Raw genomic sequence first — 20,509 nt, 5'->3', positions numbered from 1 at the left:
GCTGGAGTGATAGGAGAGAGGGTAGGGCATCTGCCTTGCATGCGGATGACCCATTTCGATCCCTGGCACCCCAATGTCCCTCAAGCACTGCCACTCAGTAATCGCTGAGTGCAGAATCAAGAGTAAGCCCTGAGCACCACTTGGTATTATGGCCCAAAACCCCAAAATAAATGAATAAAAGGTAAAAGGTAAAGGCCCTCCCGTTGATCGTCGATTTGCTCGAGCGGGCCCAGTAACGTCTCCATTGGAGACTTTGTTGTTACTGTGTCTGGCATATCGAATACTCTCGGTAGCTTGCCGGGCTCTCCGAGAGGGGCGGAGGAATCGAACTCAGGTTGGCCATGTTGGCCGCTTGTAAGGCGAACGCCCTACCCGCTGTGCTATCGCTCCTAAAACAAAAAAGATGATAAACTTAAAAAATAGTCTTTCCATAATTTACAAGTTATCTGGTTATGGCACAATATAAACAAAAATTATTTTATTGAACCAGTTCTTAAATTTTATCTAAGGAATATTAAAAGGGCATTTTCAACCTGAGAAATCTTTGATGCTAGCTCACACCATTATAAATCACAGCTTTTAAAGCCAGTCATCTTGCCTTGATAATTTTTATCAAAGATAATAAAAAAGAAATCTGGTACAAAATGAAACTAATCTCAGAAATTCACTTTAAAAACTGATCTTCACCAATCTGATTGTCAGGTATGCTTTTCACCCACTCCCCCATCCAAGGGATGATCAAATAATCTTTGGGGGAATTTTCCAGTGCACTAGATTCAATGTTCACATCTGTAAAGTGGAAGTAGTACCATCTCTTATTTTTGTGCATATTATCTTAGAGAATATGTGCACAGAAGTAAACTCTCTGTCATGTAAATCTAAACATTCAACAAGTCAAGTCGGTACTTAGTCTCCTCCCTTGTTTTTGGTTTAATGGAAAAGAAAAACAAAACCTTTCTGGGGAAAAAAGACCTAAAGAGGCTCTGAAGTGATCAAAGGGAAAAGAAACTAAGGGAAAACAGAAGAGAAAAGATCACAGGAACAGGGCCAGTACTGATAGTACCGTGCTTAGGGCGCTTGCCTTGCCTGTGGCTGACCCAGGTTCGATCCCAGGCATCCCATAAGGTCCCTCGAGCACCACCAGGAGCAATTCCTGAGCACAGAGCTGGAAATAAGTCCAGAGCTCACCAGGTAAGGCTCAAAAATGAGGGTGGGGTAGGAGACAGACAGACAGACAGACAGACAGACACACACACACACACACGCAAACTCACAGGGGAAGGGGGAAGAGAGAGACAGATAGACAGAGATAAAGAGATAGAGACACAGAGAAACAGAGATCATAGAAACATTCAGGCTCCAAAACAGAAAATGTTTCTTGTCCATTTTTCTCCCTAGAAAACCGCTCAGCGAGGGCATCAACAGCTCCGAGAGGACCCCAGCTCAGGTGGCCTGTCGACAAGGGCTTCATCTCCCGTCACTGGCCTATCCAAGAGCCCTCACACCTGATCCCCCTCATTCGAGACACCAAGCCCCTGCGAGCCTGCCCTTCAAGTGTGCACCCATGGCACGGAGGCCGATCACTGGAGCATTGTCACCGACTTCTCAGAGACCTGGCAAAGTCACCTGCAACAGGAGGCTGCCTTCCAGAGTAAACACAGCCACCGCGATGGTGAACTCCTCCACACAAAGACTTAGCCTTCAAACTGGTAAGTTTTCTGAGCAACATATTCAAGAGCTAATTTAGCTTGCCAAAAAAAGAAAAAAAATCTAAGGAAAATCATTCGTTTTGTTTATTATGACATAATATTACCCTAACATTGACTTGTGGTTAAAATAAGCTGCTGTTACTTTCTTCACTGTGTGCTTTCGTCAACATTAAATTCAGAAACGAGTAATTAGGGACTCATGTTGTCGAGTAACAGTAAATACTTTACCATTTCTGGCAACAAGGTACAGAATGGGTTTATCCAAATTGACATGTGCTACATATATATATATATACAATATTCGGATTCCAAAATATGTAAAATATTTTATACTGATTACTTATAAAATGCCAACATTTGGAATAACTAAAACAAATCATTAAAAAATTAATTTCACAAGGCTTTTTATTCACCCTTTAGGGTACCAGAAAATTTTGTCATGTAAATCTAAACATTCAACAAGTCAATTACTGTGTCATTCATTTGTGGCTTGCCTTATACTTCTAGTGGATGGTACCATTCCAGTCATTAAATTTCAAAATCTTTCTTTTCTTTTTGGTTTTAGTCTAGGGGGCCACATCTGGAGATGCTCAGGGCTCTCTCCTGGCTCTGCACTCAAAGATCACTCCTAGAGAGGTCCAGGGAACCATTTGGGGTGCTGGGAATTGAACCCTGGGTTAGCCACGGGCAAGCCCAGGGCCCTATCCTACTGTACTATACTCCGGCCCATCGTGTCTTTCCTTGAACCTCACTGTACAACAGAAAAGCTATTGCAGGAAAGAAAGATTACCAGGCTATTCTCACTGGCATAGTTTGGAAGGAAATAGTGTCCACGTCCACACACATGCCAACAGACATATATATATACACATACTTTATGCACATGGAAAGTTTCTTGTGATACTTTGTCTATCCTTGTTTTCCTGAAGCTAGTATTTCTGTGCTTTATTCAAAGCAAATAAAGCCTGAATTTATATAACTAAGACTTAGCAAAATAAATCACTTCTTCCTGAAACAATTCCCCGGGGAGTGTGCGGGCAGCTCCCAAGCAGTGCTCAGAAGGCCCAGGTGGGCTAACTGGGCTTGGCGTTACACGGGATGGCCGAGGGACCAGCTGCAGCAGTGCTGAGGGCGAGCTTCCGTTGTTCTAAAGAATGACCCCAATGCAAGAAGGTCCCCAGCCCAGCCCAAAATGCCCCCCTCCTCACCTGCAATCTCTTTATCACAGAAAATCTTTTCAACCCTCTTTCTCATGCATTTTATGTAGTTTATGGGTATGTTGAATAAGATAAGTAATTTCTGCTAAGTGTAGGAAATCTATGAATTATGATTTTCCCTCCTTCAGTGGTTTGTAATGTATGTAATCTTTATAATATCTGTAATATTTCTGGGCTAGAGCGATAGCACAGCAGGTAGGACGTTTGCCTTACACCCTGCCGACCGGGCTGACCCGGGTTCGATTCCTCCGCCCCTCCCTCTCAGAGAGCCCGGCAAGCTACTGAGAGTGTATCGCCCACACGGCAAAGCCTGGCAAGCTCCTTGTGACGTATTTGATATGCCAAACACAGTAACAAGTCTCACAATGGAGAAGTTACTGGGCCCACTTGAGCAAACTGATGAACAATGGGAAGACAGTGCTACAGTGTTAGTGTAATATTTCCATTAACTACATTTATATGAATACCTCACCCATTTTAAAAATTAACAGTACAAGGGTCAAGGCACTTGATTTCCCACTGGTCCCTGTTGGATCCCCTCCCCGCTTCCCAGCACAGGGCTGGGAGAGGTCGAGTGACCAGAAATGGGGTGACTTGAGCCACCTGTGGCACCACCAAACTGACATTCCACAAAATACATCTAGATGATTCATTTCACCACTTCCTTACTGTTGAGTACCCGAGGGAGAATTAGCTTTTAAGTTTGAATTGTTAAGTCTGTTTATAGGCACCCATCCCAATGGAGTTTAGACACTACCTGGGCCACCAGGGCCACTTCCGGTAGTACACAGGAAGTCAGGAAGCACCAGCAATCAAACTCAGAGCCTGACACGTGTCAGGCATATGTTCTACCACTACAGCACTAGTTATCCTCCCAGCCCCGAGTTCTTCTTTATTAAAAAAAGAAAACTCTCTTTAGGCCTTTGTTGAAACCGTATGAATATTATAAACAACAGGGTTTTTTAAAAAACAACCTCATGGTAACCAAATTACCCAGACAATAAGATTGATTTAAAAACAGAAACAATTTAAAGAATAAAATAAAATATACGAGGGGAGGACTGACATTGTTAGTAACTGCATTTACTGAGCGATTCTCCATCCCAATGACAGAGGTGTTTTAAAGCCTGTTTCAATGAACGCTACTTCCAAAAGTGAAAGCATTTTCATTCTTCCAACAATGGTTCCTAAGGAAGAATTTGTTCAAGATCACTGAGCTGATCACGTATCTTAACTATATACTCTAACTACATCTACTCTAGCTACAATCTGGTTTGTGAAACTTAGAAACTGTGCATCCGAATCTTTTATTCATGATCTTTCTTTAAAAAAAAAAAACTTTTTTAATTGAATCACTGTGAGACAGACCCTTCCAAAGCTGTTCATGGTTGGGTTTCAGTCATACAGTGTTCCAACACCCATCCCTTCATCAGTGTACATTTCCCAGCGCCAGTGTCCCTAGGGTCCCTCCTATCATCCCCAGCCCCCCAGCCCCTGCCTGCCTCTATGGCAGGCATGCACCTGCCTGCCCTCTTCCCCTCTCTCCACCCGCTTTCAGCACTGTGGTTCGCAACATCGTCATGATCTGTTCTTGAAATGCTTTATTTCTCTGTGCTGAGCACGTGCTCTGAGTCCATTAAATGAGGGTCTCTCAATGAACGGTGGTCTGTCTATCCATGGTGACTTTGGTAGTTATCGTGTCTCTTTAAAAAAAAAAAGTACTCAACAATTTTTTACCCACCATGAATTACAAAGTCACAAAGTTATTCCTTATTAAGTTGCAGGCATACCATGTTCCTGTACCCCTTCCCCGGTGTCCACTTCCCTCCAGCAATGTCCCCAGTTCCCCTCCCATCGCCTGGCCTGCCTCTAGAGCAGGCACTTGGCCCTCCACCACGGTCCTAGTGTTTCCTCCAAGGATTCTGCCAGAAAACGGGTGGCAGGGGAGAAACACAAGTGGAAAAAACTGTTTTTCTCTTGGACTCTCCCAGCTGATCGAGTCTGAATGAAAGCAGTAAAACTCAGCTTTTACAAAGGGAACTCCTCTCGTCCTTCAGTTACCCTTAATGAAAGATAATAGAAAATAATTATAAGCTTGTTATAGCGCAACTGTGAAAATAAGCTAGAAGCTTTACCAATTCTTAAATGCTTTCCTTATAAACACACGAGATCAATAAAATGGATTCATATATCCACATTAAGAACCAAAACAAGGCTGGGGAGACAGTACAGTACAGCAGGCCAGGCACTTGCCTTTGCACGCAGCTGGCGCTGGGGTTGGGGCTGTGGCACTACCCCATATAGTCTCACAAGCCCTGCCAGAAAGATCCCGGAGTGCAGAGCCAGGAGTGAACACAGGAGGGAGCACAGCTGGGTATGGCCCAGAAACCACACGCCAATGTTTTGTTTTTTAAAACAACCCTCACTGTTAAGAAAGATCTTGAAACTTCTCATCCCAAGTAAAGTAAGTCTGCCACCCCCCTGGTTACAGATGCTCACTACACTTAAACCGTGGTGGTCATTTTACCAAATACACGCATATACACACATAAAACATGTAAGACCAGTAACGTTGTACACATGAAATGAATGTAATGAAACGATTCCTTTCTGAGGAAGAATGAGACAATGAAGGGAGTTTGCCTATTTTTCTGAGTAACGCCACGAACTAGCAGGATGATTGTGAATAATCTTGGGTAAGTTCCCAGATATTTTAACATCTAATTCTGCTATGCCTCTCTCACGTAATGTCAAAAAGAAAAGAAGATTAACTGGTTCAATTCAAGGGGAAAGAGACAGTGATGTAGCTTGGCAGTAGGGCACTTGTATGCATGTGTGAGGCCTGGTTTGGTCCATATTTCCACACACAAAATAAAGCAAGGGGGAAAAGATGACCTACTCTGTATGTATCTATTTTAACATTTAATTTAGTCTTTGTGCTTCATGTTAGTAAAACAGTACTTAAAGAAAGACATTTAATTAAAAAACTACAGCTACTGGCTCACTATTATTGTTCATTTTTATACATGTCATACTTAAGACAACTTTGCATATTTTAAAAAGTTATGGATCCACTCCAACTGTCTAATCTACACCCTGTGTGCTTCACCCCCGTGGATCTGAACCCATCAGCACTGCCAGCTGAGCTCAGACAACTTCTGACTCATCCCAATAAATGATGGTTTCCCCTCGATTTGTTCTCATTTCACTTGAAGTAAACGAGAAGGTATTAAAGAATAATTTATTATGGAATTATGCTTCGACTTCAAAGTGCTCCCATAAATTACTCTGACTTTCTTTTCTGTTATAGAATAGTGCGGTTCCTTGGATAAAGAAGAGCTTGGGGAAAAGGCAGCTTTTCTTCCTGGCAACATACAGAATACAAGTAGTTGATCTAGAAAGGAAACTCAAAAACTTATGAATAAACCTGAAAAAGGGCCACAAGAAAAGAAACATTCACGGTCTTCTTGTGAATTAAATGTGTGAAAATTGAACATACTTTACACACGCTCTTACAAGTGGAAAGTAGTGCTGAAAATCATCTCTGTGGCATTTATCCTACAAGGAAAGGGTTATTAGATTAAAAACTGGAACATTTCTCCACATTTCAAGCCAGAAATGTTACTTCACTGAAAATCAAAGAGAAATTCAAATGTAGATGGTCTCTTAACCTATTTTCTCTCTTAGCAATACCAACTAACACAAATGCAACTCAATGCTCAAAACGGGGAGGGACATGAGGACCTCAGAGGAAGTGCCAGTCTGTGAAATAACGAGGAACTTATTTCCAGTTGCAGGTGAACAAGTCACGGTTCAGACCATTCCCCCACTTACTTGGTGGATAAGGAACAGCAGCTCTTCCGTCCTTCCCCAGAGGCCGGTCCTCTGTTCCAGCTGTAGGCATCTTGGATGAGCGCAGAGCAGGCGACACAGCCTAAGAACATAGTATTTTTCAAACAGAGTATCACATTTGCACATAAGTAGAGCCCTAGCCAACAATTTCTTAGTGCACAGCTAATATGTAAAAGGAAGGGAAATATGTTTCCTTGCATAATGTTCCCCAGATGAAATTCTAGACAGACTAGCAGACAGTAAAACAAAGGAGACAGTTTAACAGCTTATTAATCTAAGAAACTGAGTGAGTTTTCTTTCCATAGCCCAGGGAAGGACAGGCTGGGCTTCAAAGAACTTGCACACCTTTAGCAAGTCTTTATTTTCAGGATAATTGTGCAACAGTGTAGGGACAATGATTATTTCAGGGTGGTTCCTCTGAGGAGTAATTTGCTATCAATTGGTTTTCTTCTGGAAGAAGATAGTTAAAATATTCGCCAACTATGATTCCTTTATTTTAACCATAAGAAACAAGTATCTTCTGCAAGAGCAGTTTAGCAGTTACTGTTCAAGTTCAAATGCAAAAGAGACAGATCCTTAAAAATGAAAGCTCTTTCCTTTATATTTGCTTATTCAATGTCAGAGTTGAAGTGTGAAATTAAATACAGATAACTGACATGGGGGGGAAAAAAACCCCAGCCAAATACTCTCCCAACTCCTAATACAGTAAACTGAAACAGCAAGTAAAAAATTTTAAGATAAACCGTTCTTTGTTTAAATCCCAGGCTAGAAATCAAAGCAAAGCAGCAATACTCATTTCAGAGAAGTAAAGATTGCTTTAAGGAATGCCCACTGTCTTTGGCACATTAACGTTACCAAGAATAGATCCAAAACAGAAAGTATTCTTCATTGGCTCCAAGATTAATTGATTACTTATACAGAGAATAAATCCAATGGCTCAGAGAAGAGACAATAATCTCCAGGGATGGTGGCTGTGAGCAGTTACTCAAGGCTGGTTTTTCCTCCCAATTCTCTATTTCTTTGCTGTTTCTGCCTTCCTGCTTTGTTCCCATATAACCATCGAAGTCTTTAAGGAACGCTCCAGGTCACTAACACCAATCCTATATGATACTTGGTTAGTCAAGTTTTAAAAAAGATCTCCGATGGTCCGGTAACAATAAGGAAAGGTGCCATTTCTTCTACCAGAGAATGTCTCGCCTTCCCCTTTTGTCTCCTTCCTGCACCCACAGTCTGTGTTCAGGTGATTCCGTTTCAATCCAACACCAGTTGCTAAAGAGTACTCCAGCTTCCTGGTAACAATATTGTAGAAAAGCACTGACCTTACCAGGTCAGCTGAATACCCAGCAGGTAAGAGGAACACAATACCAGCAGAGTTCAAAAAGCCTTCCTGGCCCCAATAAATCTTTCCCCGCCGTTCAGAAAATAGACTTTCCTCGTTCATTCTTGCTCGAATTTTATTTAATAAAGTTCATTCCAGGCTCAAACCCCTGTCCCTCCCCTACCTCTATTAACTGAGTCTTTTCACATTCCATGTCAAATCAATTCTTCATGGCCATTATGCTCTCATCATTTACTAAGTACTCATAATACAAAAGGTATATTATATCTGTTCATCATCTCTATTTTAAAGTGTGAACAGGCTCTAGAACTCTGATTCTATTTAACCTTTAAGCTACAGCTGAAACATGCTGCTCAAGTGTTTCTTTATACCAAAATGCCCGGCACCTTTAGACTCAGGGCATTTACAACTGTAAATGTATTTTATATACGGCTTTTTTTTTTAAGTCATTAAGTGTCTCAAGTATAGGGAGGTGATTTAATAATAAATAATATTTGTAACCTCAAGGATAAATCTTAGAACAAGCTGTTGGAGAACTTATCTTCAAATCATTAACAATATATGATAATGGACAAATGGGGACAAAAAATGAAAAGTGAATATACTTCCCTAAAGAAACATACCCCTTCTTCCCTGTACATATCCCTGAAATACTGTATTTCACACATAGCGGCAGCTACCACATAATTGTGGCAGTAATATTGTTTTTAGGCAATACTGGTACTTTTTTAAATTGGCACAAATTTTTTGCTTTGTTTTTGGGCCACACCCTGTGATGTTCAGAGCTTATTCCTGGCTCTGTGCTCAGAAATCACTCCTGATGGGCTCAGGGGACCATATGGGGTGCTGGGGATCAAACACAGGTCAGCTGTGTGCAAGACAAGTGCCCTACCCACGGCACTATTGCTCTGGCCCCCAAAATTGACACAGTTTTTAAAAGGGCTTCACATAATGATCACACCCCACTTTTTTGAAAAAAAGAAAAAAAAAGAAGGAAGAAAAAAGGCAGAAAATCTGTGACAATTCTGAAGTGAAATGCAGTTCAGACGTACTTCTATTTGCTGAAAGGTAACGAGCGGGCAGAAAGAACGAGAATACCAATTTCCTGACCCAGGCCAGATTTTCACCAAAAAATTAAATTCTTATCTGTCACTTTAATCATGACATACTGTATTAGTTAACTTCTATTTGCACAAATTCTACTTCCCCACTATCCTCAAGTCTGAAAAGGGACACATAATCTCATTATAACTCTCCAAATACAGCCTAATCTCTAACAGGTCTATTATGTGAATAAAATGTTACTGGGCATGGTTTTAAAGACACAATCTAAATGGAACACATAACACCTTCCTATTCGTCCCGAGATACTCGGGAAGACTGATGCACCCTGGAGAAGTCTAAGCACGGCAGGCAGAGCCCGGCAGGCCCACGGAGGGTTGGGCCACTTCCTGAAGGCTCTCGGGATCCCCTACTGGTCACTCCATTTTCCCCCCCTTAGTTTCTAATGAAAGTTTTTACTTCTCCAAAAGTTTTATTTTTTATTTACTTTAGTTTTTGGTTTTACACTGTGAATCTAGTACATCAATGTGTTTTTCCTTTTTTCTAGAGCAGAGAGGAAACGCAAAACCCAATTCTGACCTACAATTGACGTGTTTCAGAATTTTCTGACATATGACTTGAGGGCTAAATTTTATTAGTAACTATCTGAAATTTCCATCTATATTTCCTTTCTGTCTCTCATACCTCACCTACAAATAAATATCTTACATATACCTTTTCTTTCTTCCTAAAGCCACACATTGATTGATTTTTGTAATAAGGGAGCTTAAAAATAAACATGCAGAATTACTGCACTCTCCCATCATTTAAAAAAAAAAAAAGGAACCGACCACTACAAGGACTGTTCACCCCTTTTGAAAGAACATTCAGGACTTGAAAGAAGATTCTCCAAATTCAGTAGCGCGAACCATCGAGAGAGAACGCGGCACTGCTAGAATTCTTCCCATTCAGCAATCGGGCCTGCGCGGCTCTGTCTGGCAGACTCACCCCAAGTTCGTCCTCATCGGAGTTGTCAAAGATGTTGTCGAGGTCATGAAGGGAAGGGGCCAGATCTGTCACCTGGGTAAGGCTACTGGAGCCAGCTCTGCCCGCAGCACTATCCTGCCGGACATCTGTGGGAAAAGGAGGCAAACGACACAGAATGGGCAACTTCATCACGGGGGAAGGAGTGAGGAGAAGACACAGCTCTTAATCAACAAGACCTGCCTGGGACTCTTCCCTGTTTTCAGTTAAATTTAGACATAATTATTTCCAAATACGGAGATCAGTTTTAAAAGGCACTGAAAAACTATGAAATACATAGTAAAGAGATCAAACTATTGCTATCACAACAGGAATATCATTTTAAATTAAGAAGTCTCTCCCTTACATTTTATTTTAGCAACAATCCAAATGAGGCAAATAATCATTGTACACACCTGTTTTAGTAGCAGAACTGAAAATAGACATGGCATTTTTCCCATCAGGCACCGGCGTGGAATGACCTGGTGTAGTGACATCCTTGGTACCAAATCCATCCTCTGACTGTATAATAAATTCAGCCAAACAAAACACATGAACACCAACCCAAAGTGTGAAATATGAGGGAGAACACAAAGAATTAGAGGGAGGAATGGAACTTGTTATGAGCACAAGTATGATAAACCATGGTCTATGCAACCAAAGGAAATAAAAAAAATGTCCTTTTCACTGAATTTAAGTAGAACCAGAATTCCCATACTGCCCCCTTAATCTTTCGGGGTATTTGGACCAATCAGGGTTTTGTGCCTAAGTGGTACTGGTGGCATTTGATTGAAGGCCGCCATAGTGTCAAAAGCTGCCTTTAATAACATTTCAATGCTAAATTAGGAACTGAGATTTCTGGATTCAGGTATCTTAGGGTAACTTAAGAAGCATCTCCTGGTGGAGTTCATGTCAGCTTCAGTCAGCTTAATCAGTGGCTGAGTAAACAGCAAAACTCCTACATTTAAAAAACAAAACAAAACATATTTCATTAAAAAAAAAGAATCTCCTGAACTACACTGTCCGTTTTTAATTTCCTCCATTCTCAAGAATACCTCTATAAATGTCCCAGTATTTCAGAATGTTTCAAAATTTAAGACTGAAGCCAGCAGCCACCCCCAGTACTCATTTGTACGACAATGAAACCAGAAAAATTAATAGTGACAGACTGATATTAATAGTGCTGTTATTAATTCGGAGATGTAGAGGTGAAAAATATTAATCCAGACAGGTAAAGCGCTGAGCACAGTGAACACGGTTAAGCGCTCAACAAACAGTAGCTGCTGTTACCAACGTGATTCTTTTTATTTGGGGCATTTTGGAGTCATAATTAAAAAGAAATAAGCAGGGAGCATAGGCCAACAAGAACCAGCATATGAGAGGAACATGCACTGTACGAGAGCTACAGCCTGGGGAATATGAGGCTTCATTTATGTTCGGCTGACTTTTAAACAAAGGTGAGCCATGACATAAAAAGGAACAACACTGTTTGATACAATAGTACCAAGAGCATGAGTATGGGGACAGAGCAATCAGGCAAGACTACCTCAAACATTCTGCCTCAGAAGTTTTCTCACACATGTTGGATCCACACAGACTGAAACCCACACCATGCTGGACGCTACGTTAAGTGGTACCTTATTCTTTTTCAGGGAATCTTTCTCAGTCCCTTGTTTGCATTTCTTGTTGGTAAAGATGTATTTGATGTCGCCGTCCTCGAAGGTGTATGGGTCGTTGACTTCTCCCAGACTGTCTCCGGGTTGTTGAGGCAATGGGTCGAGGAAGTGGGGTGGCTGCATCTGAGGCTTATCATGCCAGATTTTAAACCGTTTGTTAGGCTGTGCTAAGAGTCTAAAAGGGGAAATGAAGAACAACTTTAGCAAGGTAAAGTAAAAAAAGATCGTCTTTTCAGAAGTAGCATTTCAAAATACGTATAACAGCATAAGCTAAAAATTTATCTCCAAAGTAAACTTCTTTTGAAGATCAGTCACAATCAAATACAGCTTAGTAGCTTCTGTCAAGAACACATATTTTTTGTATCTGGTTCCAAGTATTCATCTTGAAGAACAGTAAGAAGCTCTGAGAACAACTGCCCAGGTTCAAATTCCATCTGTGTCATTCACTAATGACGTGACCCTGGTTTCCTTCTCAGCTATGAAATTAAGGTAATAAAATGGTTGTGATGGAGTTTAAATGAGATAATTGGTGTTAATTATTTAGAGTCTTGGGTAGCCCAAATACACTATAAATATTAAGTTTCAGTTCTAAATGCATGATACATACTTGAATGCAGGCAAAGCCTTCATTACGAGGGTCAGCATCCAAAGGCACTAGCCAAAAATATGAAAAGTCTCAGAGTGCTACATTTGTTGATTAACAAACAGCAGACCAAAAATAAACTAATGTGTACTAATCTACTAAATGCCACGAGACCTTCCTGAGGCAGCAGGCGTAACCAAGGATATATGGGTCTAATTTTCACAAACATTTTTCAAATGCAGAATCTACAATGGTGAAGAAAAGTGTCTTTTACTTTAAACCTGCAGATCTGGCAAGGAAGAACAGTGAGGACAGCCTGATTCTTAAAAGACCACAGCAGTCTGGGGTTTGAAAGAGAGGACAAGGGGTTAAGGCATTGGCCTGACACGCAGCTGAGCGCGCTGCGATCCCCGGCACCAAAAACCGGTCCTCCTGAGCAGCAGGAGAGTCAGGAGAAGGCCCTGCACATCACCAGGGATGGCCCCCAAGCCCAAACATGAAAAGTCAGTAGCCTTCCGGTGGGTGAACGGGCGGGTGGAATGAGTGGTCATACCTTTGTAACGCAGTGCTCTCGGAGTTTACCTCCGTTTTGGCATCGCATCTCTCACCCTGGAGCTCTGGAGGCCGGAACTCAGTATCATCGATGGGTGGGAGACGGTAACTATGCCACCACTTCTCCGAGGACTCTGGGTTCGAGGGCCTGATCCCACAATATAAGGCTGTCTCGCTGACCTCTGCCATCAGAGGCAGTCTTTGGCCAACGAGGACAGTTCTGTCATCCATAGTAGACAATTGCTGAAGTTCTAGCCCACCTCCGTAGAGGGCCGGGTTCACAGGGACAGATGGTGGGTCCAAACTCTCTGTTTCCTGACCCCGTGGCTGAGGGCTGAGTGTTGGCGGCAGAGGGGAAATAGGGGAATGAGGTGAATCCATAGGATTCAGATTCATTTGCTTACTTGGGTTTCTGGAAGGCACGGCCATTTGCTTATCATACTTCCTACTGCTGGACACCTCCAAGGAGGAATCCATCCCTGCCAACCCTAGTTTCTGTCCCGGTGTATCTTGTTCCATGCATAACTCTTCAGCCACAGAGGGCCGATGGTGAAATGGTATCAAGGGTCTCTTTTGCAACTTGTCTCCCTTTTCCTGTCTTTCTGCTGTTTTGTGCTTAGAAGAAGCAGGAGGTGGTAAAGATGAGGATGATGATGGTCCTGTACTGAACCCTGGTTGAGATATTGTGGGAGGTCGACTGGGTCCCACAGCACAACGTTTTAAAAGTTTATGCCTGAAATGAGAAATGAGATTAAGTCAACAAACAGATGAAAATAACATCATCATCATTTTACAAAAGAGATGCCTCTGATGAGATCATGTCATTTCCAGTAACGTTAGATGATTCAATACACCAAAACTCTAAATGCTAATCAAATTCATGAAGCTAAGAACTAGAACAAACCCTGATGAATCAATCACATTCAAGACAGGCAGAGAAGCTAAGGACTTAAGAAATATGAACTAATAGAACACTGCTCTTATTAAATTAAGTGACCTAAAAAGTCACCCAAATTTTCCAATCTTCTGAAGGTCTCAGATTCTGTATTCACACTACATCTTAAAGATGAAAGGAGTGAGATCATTTGCCAAGAAAAACACGGTAAAATAGTCTCCACTTTCTCTTTAATAACACCCTACTAACGCCAATAGAGAATGGTCTATAATGTCTTGTAAAGTGGGAATAAAGTAAGTTTCAACTTTCTCAAAAACTATCATAAATGTGGGGCTGGAGCAACAGCACAGTGGGTAGGGCGTTTGCCTTGAATGCATCCGACCCGGATTCGATTCCCAGCATCCCACATGGTCCCCCAAGCACCGCCAGGAGTAATTCCTGAGTGCAGAGCCAGGAGTAACCCCTGAGTGTTGCTGGGTGTAACCCAAAAAGAAAAAAAAAACCAAACTATGATAAACGAGCATCGGTTTTAGGAATGTTTGATAGTCTAAATATACTAAGAATCATATATGCCCCAGTTGACTAAAGCAGAAAGGATAAAAGATTGTATCTGGACCATAAAATGAGATAGAAGTGAAAAGGCTGAAAGCGAATACTAAAATAGCCTGTATATACAAATGTATGAGAACTACCTAGTAAGTCTGCTCATATCCTAATAAGCTTCCTGGCAAGCAGGGGTGTGAGAAATTGCTCAGTAAAGGCCCACTCAATGATGCCAGGGTTTTATCTGTACTGCAAAGTCATATAGCAGGTCAGTTTCTACCAATACATAAATCATTCCCAGGAAAAAACGTAAGCTCTCTTGCTGGTGTAGCAGTAACTCTTTGAGGCCACTAGGGTAGCATTAAATCACTACTGCTTTGCACTAAATGGTGCCCTAGTGGGTAGTAAAATGGATTTGTGTGGCATAATAGGATGGTTTAGTGGGACAACAGGATGGTCACCACGCCCCACTAGGCCATTAAACAGTGAGGAGAGGACCATTCTATAACGGGGCTGGTAATCCTACAGGAGATAGTATGAAAGCACTCTTGCCAAAGTATCTGCTGCTCTCTGCAATGCCCCTACCTTCACTCATCACCATAACCCAATCCTGACTTGGAAGAAAGCTGTCTTCGTACAAGGCATATTGTCAATAAGGCATAGCACCACGGCGACAAATGAATGTGTCATCTAAAAATAAGTCAACCGTATCTTCTAAGGGTACTTACTTTACAACCTAAGCCCTAAGTCTTTTCCCATGAATTTTTTTAATGTGGATGGAATTTTCCCATTTTACCATACTAGCCCTCTGGTAAATGTTTCATGGTAGTTTCTTCTAAGTAAGAACTTTTGGCAAAGTGAATATCTTATAATGCCAGTTTTTGATTGTATTTACAACTTATCTACACTGTGAAATGATTAGAATTATCAATATGCTAGTGACACAGTACCATCGCCAAACCCTGAAGAGGAAAGGTAAGCCACTGAAGAGGCAGGCAGACCAGGTACCAAAGGCTAAATGTCTGGGTAGCCCAGGGATGGAAAGGGAACAAAGACAAGGCCAGGGAGTGGAAAAATACACGGCGGCTGGAAAAATGAGGCAAGCATGTGACGAAAACATAAAAGTTATTGTGAAATGCTGTAACAGACTAGACTTAGCCAAGTAAATAAGTGAATGATAAAATTTTTAGGTAAGAAGGAAAATGTACAATAAAAATGACCATAACAGGATACCTAGCTTTTTGGAGAAACAGACACATTCACCTTGGAGTATTCAAAAAAGACAAGATAAGTTCAAGTCTAGAAATAAATTTCTGAAAAGTCAATGGAATGGACTATGTAGTTATAAAACAGAAACAAGGTTTCCTTAGAGGGAAACAGAAGAATAACTTAAGGCAAAAGAGTTATTTTCTTTATATATTTTAAGATACAAAAGAGTTCACTGTAACAAATAAAAACAAGAAGTTAATAAAAGGCTACCTTTAAAAAGTGAGAAAAACCTCACGTAAAATGCAAGAAAAATAAGATTAAGGCACAAGTGATGTTAAATACACTAAAATTTATATTCTAGGTAGACCATAACTTGACTATGACTTGCTCTTAAAAAACATCAATATTAATAGAAAAATACTTTTTTCACACAATTTACAATGGTCTGGAGACAAAATGGTTATTTAATGGTTTACCATACCTATCCTGAAACTAGAAATTCTCATGTGCTAAACGAACTGATCCAGACTGAGAAAAATGACTTTCAAAAACACTCTCATGGAAAAAACTAATCTTTAGTTCATTAGACTACTAACTTATCTTCTCTCAACAAGAAGGTACCTACTGAGGAAAAGCTTAATTAAAGGTAAGCAATTTAGGGGACAAGAGAAGTGGGAAAAGGCCTAATTTATTCAAAACAGTCAGCACGAATTTTCTAAAGATATGAGAACCACTTCATGTATGCCTTGAAGAACCCCGAGTAAAACCAGAATAAAAAGAGTGATTGTTTTAAATACAACAATTAATGGTAAATACTGAGTAGTAGTAAATTTGAAAATGGATCCTTTAGAAGCTAAGCTAATCTAAGTCTTCCATCAAGTGAATAACCATCAACATGTGCTCAAATACATAACTGGGTTCGATACAAAATCAGCTTTCACTTGAGAAGTCTGAGGGGCTAGAATACCTCTAGAGGGTCAGGTGCTTGGCACTCAGCCTACTCAGATCTGCTCCCCGGCATATCACAGGGTCCCCTGAGCACAGAGCCAGAAGTATGAGCTAAGCAGAGCCAGGTGTGTCCCATACCCTCCCCCCATGAAAGAAAGAAACGAGAAATTTGACAATAAGAGTCCAAACTTTCTACAGGAAACAAAGTGAAGGAGCTTTTGGCTAGATGTTGCTCTTATCAAAAGCTTAACTCTCACCCACATAAAGTATCCACAGAAGAGCTATGGCATCCAGATTCTACTAGTTCAAGACAACTTATTTCATGGGCAAGAGGCTATCTTGTTAAACTGAGGCCTTTACAATGCTGCATTCGTTACGGCAAAAGGAATCTGTGGGAGTAACTTGTTAATGAGAGAGCCACTTCTGGAACTATCACTCGCATAGAAGACCAAACTTTTCACCTTTACCACTGATGGAGGGACCATATTTCAAACCAAACAAAATGGAAAGAGCGGTATGACAGACCAGAACACAACCAGCAAAACCTCGTCGTTCTGAGTATGGTCCTGCCTTCTGGAACACCTACCTAGAGCAAGAACAGCTGACTCTTTGGGTTGGATCCACAAAGTCCCAAGTAGCAGGATTGTTAGCAGGCTCTTCTTCAAGAGTTGGAGTTGACATTTGAGTCCGCCTAAGAAATATTTAAAAGTGACTCGTGTAAACATCAGATAACAGACATACGTCTGGGGAGGAGAGAGTTGTCAAGACACTTGTACATATTTTACTAACAATATTATCCTAATGCAGAGCAACCCAAAGGGCTGAACTGGGGGTAGGAAAGAAGAGCTGTATGGGAAATACCCATTCTACACAGTGTAAGAAGTAGGATACAGAAATATTTTAATTTTGAGTGGTACACACAGTACATATCACAAATAAAACAGTACCAGATGTTATCCATTGTTTTAAAAAAGTCATATATACTTTTACAAATATGTCATTGTATTTGTGAATTATATGCCCTCAGATTATTTCACTCATGCTGCAACTCCTATCTTTACTAGCAGTTATGGGCATCATTCCATATGTGTAACGTAAACTAAAAGATAAGAAACATAAATATTTCTTATACGTGTCACTGATAACTGAGGACACAAACTAGCCTAAAATCTAGAAGTAAAAATAAACAACTCTATGTTGCAGATTTTGCTAGAGCTCATACTGTAAAGAGTTTCAGTGATGGCTCTGCAGGGACTTCTCTTGGTCTCCCTCCTCCCCTCCCTTTCCTGGGGGTCCCACTTCCCCTTTCTGTGTTGCTGACAGAGACGCTGTAGTCTGTTAGATCTGGAAGAGGTGAAAGGTTAGCGGCAATAACAATCAAAGATGGTTAATAAAAGGAAAATTTAAAACCTTAAAACTAGGCATTGCATACACAAGTAAAAAATCTGTACAACTATTTTAATGGAAAGTATCATTTTTAAGCGACTAAAGACATCTTGAATCCTAGAAGAAGATATACTAATTTCTCATGCAATTATTTTAAATTTTATCTAGTATATTTTTGCTACCAACCTGTCTAGAATCAATCACTAAGAAATAAGAATTAGTGTGAACTTGATAGGTTCAAATGCCAGGCTTTAAAATCTGTAATGTATGGAGGGATAGGTGTTGAAACACTGTATGACTGAAACCCAATCATGAACAATTTTTTAATGGGCTATCTCACAGCGATTCAAAAAAAAATTAAAAAGAGGGAAAAATATGTAAAACTTTGAATAGTAGTAACTGAAATATTTGATTAATTCCTAAATGCATTCTTAGAAGTTGCTGACTAAAGCATTCCATATTTATTGTTTCAGTGAATCAAGATTTAATTTACTTGCATCAATTAAGAACAAGTTAGATCAGTTCAGTTAAATCAGTGCAATTATGAAAAGAAGCTGATGTTTGTATAAATTTTGATATAAATCAAATAGAAGTTATTGACTACTATCTGCCATGAACATGAAACTAAAATGATCACAAGTTGTGTCTTCTAAGAATCAATCCTCTTTTCCGAAAACATGTTAAGGAAGGAAAGAGGGAGAGCAGGAGGGGAAAAAGAAGGAAAAGAAAGGAGGAAAGAAGGAAAAGAGGGGGAAGACAAAGACAGGCAGGGAAAGAGAATGGATACTGACTTCCCCAGCAGCAAACAGAAGCAGAGCAGCTAGAAAGCACCCTCATAATCGGTTCAGTTCAGAAATATGTCAGTTAAAACACAGAGCCCACATATAACAGAAAACATGGTGACGACAATCTTTCTTGTAAGTACAAAGCACTCATAAACTGGCAAACACAGAAAAAAAACCAAGCCGTCAATAGCTGTCTTTGAGTTACCTGTGCTAGAGACTATCAGATGAACATCATGCTCATCTTGAGATATTTGGAACTTCAACATTTTTACTGGATAATTAAACTATGCAAAATTCTTGAACATTTTTGGTTTTATTTTTATCCTACACATTCAAAAAATAAATAACGATCCACTAGTAGATTGCCATTTTATTTTTCTAATGTATAAGATTAAAATGGACTTTTCATGTAATAATGAAATGATAATAAAAAGACGTTTACTGAACTCTGTGTGAGACATGATATAAAGCACGTACTTGGACTGGGTTCTGTTGAGGATGCATTCCTTCCAGACTCGATGGACCATGTGATTGTGGAGTTTTGGAGGAATCTTCCCCGATCTCTTTGGACTGTGCATAGTTATCATCCCCCCGTCTTGGGAGCCCACGTGACTGGCGGCACTCTGGGTCCCTCCACTCTCACCTGGGAAAGAAGGATGATTGGGAGTGTCAGAATTTCCTGAAAACATTTTCGAGAGCAGAGACATAAATATTTTAATTAATGAAACCCATAGCCTTGTGGCTCTGACCGTATCTTCTGGGAATAACGCTGCCTGGAACTATAAGTTGAATCTGGTCAAGGGCATACCTGAACAGAGCTAATCCTACTAACAGAACTTTGGATTTTGTTTTAGTGCCATACCTGGCAGGGCCCCAGGGCTACTACCTACTTTGTGCTTGAGGGGGGTCCACTGGGCGACCATCTGGCACCACGGATTAAACCTGAGCCACCCACATGCGAAGCCCTAGAGAATCTTCATACATCACAGCATTACAAAAAGAAATGAATTGTTTTGAAATTTTCTTTTATTTTTCAGGTTTTTGGACCATACCCAGTGATGCTCAGGGCTTCTGTGCTCAGGAGACCAAATGTGGTACCGGGGAATAAACCCAGATCAGCCCCATGCAAGGCAAGCAACCTGCCCACAGTGCTACCTCACCAGCTCCGTTCTGAAAATCTAAATCGCAAAGCAGTACAGTTCCAGGCAGAGCTGAACAGTAGGCAGAGCTTCCTTCTCACTAGCTGCCCGGTTGTGCAACAACTGCAACTGGTGTTCTGGAGAAAGAGCTCAATGGCACAAAGCATTTTAACAAGGTCAAATTTCAAATTGTGGTGCGGAACTGTTTGTCCTCACGCCTCCCACCATTTATGAAAGCTTAGTACTAAGACACTGAAAGAGGCTGTCTCAACATTCTATGTCAGAAGAGTCAAAAAAAAGTCACTGCTTTTCTCTAATAACGCTACTCATTTTCCCACTCTAGCTGACAGGCAATCCATTTCTTTTTAATATGCCCACTATGACTATTGACAATATTGGCTATTGAGTGTATTATGAGTATTTTATTACTTCTATCTCATACAAGACAAAGTCAGTTTCCAGTATTATATCCTAATTTGATTACTTCCATCTTTCTCATTTAAGAGATATATGGTGAGTTTTATTCAAATCAAACATCTTGACCAAAATAATCTCAATCACTCTAAGAACTCCACTCTTACCTGGAAAAAGAAATAATAACTCAAACTAATA

The 20,509-nt window shown here is 40.6% G+C and overlaps 1 protein-coding gene across 2 annotated transcripts in view; it reads right to left on the bottom strand.

Annotated features, from left to right (window-relative positions):
* MED13L (mediator complex subunit 13L) overlaps positions 1–20,509 on the bottom strand; it is a 288,194-nt gene that overhangs the window by 33,241 nt on the left and 234,444 nt on the right. For both annotated transcript variants that reach the window (XM_056131013.1, XM_056131014.1), the window contains exons 8-14: positions 19,236–19,401; positions 17,174–17,278; positions 12,994–13,725; positions 11,819–12,032; positions 10,598–10,703; positions 10,167–10,291; positions 6,761–6,860 (exon numbers count right to left, since the gene is read on the bottom strand). In XM_056131013.1, the coding sequence (XP_055986988.1) occupies positions 6,761–6,860; positions 10,167–10,291; positions 10,598–10,703; positions 11,819–12,032; positions 12,994–13,725; positions 17,174–17,278; positions 19,236–19,401 (1,548 nt within the window). The remainder of the gene's footprint in view (positions 1–6,760; positions 6,861–10,166; positions 10,292–10,597; positions 10,704–11,818; positions 12,033–12,993; positions 13,726–17,173; positions 17,279–19,235; positions 19,402–20,509) is intronic.

Source organism: Sorex fumeus, unplaced genomic scaffold (assembly GCF_029834395.1).
Source record: "Sorex fumeus unplaced genomic scaffold, SorFum_2.1 ptg000083l, whole genome shotgun sequence".
Classification (NCBI taxonomy): Eukaryota; Metazoa; Chordata; class Mammalia; order Eulipotyphla; family Soricidae; genus Sorex; species Sorex fumeus.
The sequence above is the reverse complement of the archived record's forward strand: the minus strand, read 5'-3'. Positions and strand labels throughout refer to the sequence as shown.